The sequence below is a fragment of the Malurus melanocephalus genome, unplaced genomic scaffold (genome assembly GCF_030028575.1).
Source record: "Malurus melanocephalus ecotype Western Australia unplaced genomic scaffold, MMel_1.1 scaffold_574, whole genome shotgun sequence".
Lineage (NCBI taxonomy): Eukaryota > Metazoa > Chordata > Aves > Passeriformes > Maluridae > Malurus > Malurus melanocephalus.
This window is the reverse complement of record NW_026623806.1, coordinates 64,132-68,309: the sequence shown is the minus strand read 5'-3', so window position 1 is coordinate 68,309 and position 4,178 is coordinate 64,132. Positions and strand designations below refer to the sequence as shown.

At 49.0% G+C, this 4,178-nt stretch overlaps 1 protein-coding gene across 1 annotated transcript in view; it reads right to left on the bottom strand.

Moving 5' to 3' along the window:
- The window catches only part of NCAM1 (neural cell adhesion molecule 1), a gene marked incomplete at its 5' end in the record, with an annotated part of 46,146 nt that overhangs the window by 32,255 nt on the left and 9,713 nt on the right, over window positions 1–4,178 (bottom strand). Inside the window, 2 exons of the mRNA XM_057382549.1 lie at window positions 14–164; window positions 3,445–3,474. Coding sequence (XP_057238532.1) covers window positions 14–164; window positions 3,445–3,474 — 181 coding nt within the window. The remainder of the gene's footprint in view (window positions 1–13; window positions 165–3,444; window positions 3,475–4,178) is intronic.

Genomic DNA, 4,178 nt, shown 5'->3' with positions numbered 1-4,178 from the left:
CAGCCCCGCTCACACTGCACTTCCAGGTACATGGCTCGCGAGTCCTGCCCGATGGTGTTGCTGGCCGTGCACACGTACTCGCCCGCGTCCGTGTACTGGATGTCCTTGAGGGTGAGCGAGGACACGCGGGCGTGGCTGCGCACGATGATCCGCCCGTCCAGGGTCTGCGGGGACATTGTCACTGTCACTGTCACTGTCACTGTCACTGTCACTGTCACTGTCACCGCCCGGCCCAGCGGGGACACCGAGCCTGCCCCCCCGCCTGCCCCGTGGCACTCACAGGGTTAAACACCCCCGGCACCCACAGCCCACTCACAGCGCTCAAAAGGCACCCCAAAAAAAGGAAAAACGCAAAAAAGAAGGACCAAAGTGGCAGCTTTGAAAAGGAAAAATGCAAAAAAGAAGGACCAAACACATTTCCTGTGTTTGAGAGAAACGGGACAGGGAAGGTTCTCCTCAGAATGGGAACTGCACAGATCCAGCTCTGGTTAAAGAGTTTTGCTAGCATGCAAAGAGAAAACAAAAAAAAAAAAAAAAAGAAAACTTCCCCAACAGCTTCCAGACACAGAATGGAGCCCTCCCTGCTCTCTCAGTGATATCTCAGGGATGGGAGAAGGAAGAACAGATCCAGAGCTCAAGGMTGAATGGGACAAAAGGAAAGCTCAGAACTTTCACCTGAATGTGGCACACCAAGAGAGGAAAGCGCAGTGAGAAGGGTAAGGAAACTTCCAGAGACAGCCCTGCCTCAAGAAAATTCTAGAAGCATTTCCCACCTGCAAGAGAGTGTGGGGATGCCACTGGCAGAGAGATGAGCAATGAAATCCAAAGGGATTGCCCAGGGACTGCACCCACCCAGCCTGGGCAGAATTCCCAAAGYCTGAGTGCTCCCCTAAGCCACAAAACACAAATCCACGGACTCCTCTCTGCACCCCGGAGCTCCACAGAGCCAGCTCTCTCCTCTGATTCCCGATTTKGTGGCACAAACACAGGGAATAAAGCTGGCACCCCGATGCTGCTGCATCCTGCCCCCTCCATCCCTCCCCTGGAAGGTGCAGGACAAGTGCTGATAACGGAGTAAAAGCCAAAACTCCAGATTTTGGTGAATATTCTCAGTCCTGTGACCTCACCAGGAGAGGATAAGCGACAAAACACCAAKGTAGGATCATCACAGGGGGTTTTATACCCAAATTCTCCTGCCTTTCTGCCCACTCCCTCAAAGAAGTGCCAGGAAATCCTGGTCAGCGATGGTTTCATGAGAAATGCAACTGATTCTGGAGATGAAACTGTTTCTTAATGCAAAAAGGCACAAGGAAAAAGAGAGATCAGGAARAATAAAGAGAGAAAAACCTCCACCCAGGAGAGTACACGATGAGTTTTCCCTCTCCCTGCTCCAACCCATGGGGTGCTGTGGCTGCTGGAGACAGGACGGGCAGGAATTTGGGAGGCAGATGCTGCCACTGATCCCTGAAAATCGCTGATGCCAAAGCTCTGGGCTGACAAAAGGCACCCTGGGTGAGTCAGGAACAGGGGCAGAGTCACGGCCCAGGACAGAGTGGGATATTCTCTGTATTGCAATGACTGCAGCACATCCTCAGGCAGTGCAGGTTTTGCCCCAAACCCTGGGCACAGCCACTGTGGGCACAGCCAGCCCAGAGCTCAGCACCTCAGAGCCAAAAGAGAAACAAATAAAATGCATTTACCCCCTTCCCTTCACCCTGAGGAGCTGCCAGCCCTTTTCCAAACAAGCACCCATCAGTAATTCCACACAGCCCTGTCTTCTCCTCGTCTTCATCCCACATCATCCCCAAAACCCCCGAAAATCCTGACCACAGGAGGAAGATGAGGGGTCTCTCCTGCTCTGTGCCTGCAGTGTTTATATCTGTATTTAACCCTCAATATTCCTAAGGCTGCACCAATTCCCAGCTGCCAGAGAGGCGTCACCAGTTTGGGGTGGGACTGAGAGTCCCCAGAGGTGCTGCCGGGGCTGATTTCACCTCCTCACCCCAAATTCCTGCAGTAAAAGTGAAATACTTAATGCCAAACATTCCCTGACCTTCCCCAGACCCAAATCCTGCTGCTGGAATCCACTGCTAGAAGCCCTCAAGCAACTTCAAAGCAATTTTGAAGCGATTTGTAAAGAGATATCCTGCACCCCACTCAGGTATTTTGAGACAGACACAGAGGCAGTGAGAAATTTAGAGGCAGCAAACTTAATAGTATTAGTGCTCAAATTAATCAAAAGCTGGAGAGACAGAGTCCAGAGAAAAAAAAAAATTAAAAAATCTGAGAAAACCCTGGGGGCAGGGAGGGGACAGCTGGACAGGAATTCCTGTGAGTCCTGCAGAGATGCAACCACTCCAATTCCAAATTCTTCAGTGCAAACTGCTCTGAATATCGATGCCTTCACCTGCCACAATCCAACAGATTATTCTGAAGGAAGAATGGGCAGGATCTGCTCAGCCCCACATGAAACACAGCTGGGTGGTGCTCAAGTTACAGCTTCACTTTGTGCAGCCTCTGTGATTTAAGACGGCTTAAAAATAATTTAAAGAATCAGAGCCTCCACGAAGTTGATCCTAAAAATACAAATCCAAGTCACCCAGCTCTGACAGCTCATTCTGTCCTCCACCTGACCCCTGTTATTTGCTTGGGAACTTTCCTTCTGCTCCATTTTGAAGCGAGAACGCTACAAATCAGGTGCATCATTATTATTATTATTATTGTTATTATTATTGTTATTATTATTGTTATTATTATTATTACTATTATTACAGCACAGCACTGAATGTGAAATAAAATCAAACCCCATTTGCACCACCCCCAGTCACTGCATTATCCCACCCTCCCCTCGCTGACCCTCGCAGATCAAAGACAAAGAAATAGAAAGAATTGAGCAATTTGGAGCATTTTCTGGAGAAATGCCCCTCAGTGAAAGGTTTCTCTGCATTGGAAATGGAACATGATGCAGTTGTCCTTTAAAGAGAAGGTCAAACTGAAGGAGTGCCATGAGCAAGGTGAGGTGAGTTGGCTGGAGCAGAGGAGGCTTTCTCGGGGAAAAAATCACTTTCCCAAAATACAGGTTGGTGCTAATTCTTCCCTCTCTGAAAGAGAGGATGATTCACAGTGGCAGCACAGAAAGAACGGTGAGAGCAGCATTTTACATTTGCTTTTGATTTTAATTGTCTTTTTTTTTTTTCCTTTTAAGTGACAAGCAGAGTTCCTCACTCCCAACACAGCTACTTTGCTCATCCAAAAAACGCATCACTGCATGCCAAGCAACTTCTACCTCTAGAAGCTGTTTTCTTTTATGAATTGGCATTTAACTGGGTCAGATTAATGCTCGTTTAGTCGGTTACTGGACTAGAGATTTGTTAATCCGTGATGCTTAGGAGAGAAACCAAAAACCAACAACCTAAGGAGTTTGCTAAAGGTCTGATCTTATACCTCTTGTTTCTCGGGCCGGGTCCACGAAGCCTGGAGAGAACAGATATAGAACACAACAACAACGACAGGAAAAAAAGCAATAAAAGTTTATCAAAGGTTGCTTTCAGGTACCAGGGTTTGCAGCACGTTGAGYTGTGTGTGCACATGCAGGCTCCAAGCTGTCCACCTCCTGTGTGTGGGGGGATCACACCTTCCCTTTCCCATCCTTTCAGTGGCATTTGCCATTTCAGAGCCTCTGAATGGTCTGTAAAGGACTGAGCAAAGGCTGATGGCACCTGGACACTGATTGGGGGTTGTTTCCTTGGTCACATCTCACATTTTCTGCACGCCTGGTGCTGGGGACAGGGCTCTGAATGGCAGAGTGCAGAGCTTTCCCTGCCACCCCACTCTGGTTCGTTAACACTGYCTCATTAACGTGCCCATCATGCATTTGGAGCCCTGCTTCCATGCACGCTGTGCCAGAGGAGGAGCAGAGGGACAGCACCCACAGCTCCAGCAGTCCCTCCCGGGCTGGGCACAGCCCCACAGCAGTGGAACATGCACAAACCTCACAGCAAAGTGAATATTTCCCACTCAGAGAAAGCCACCAGCAGCGTGGAGCACATTCACTGTGGCTCACAAAGAGCCAGCTCGCTGGGCTCTGCTCCCCACTATAATTTATATTTCAACTATCTCCTGCTATTTCAACCGATCCCCTTCAGTCCAGGAGTCAAAATTCACCTGCTAAAATGAGA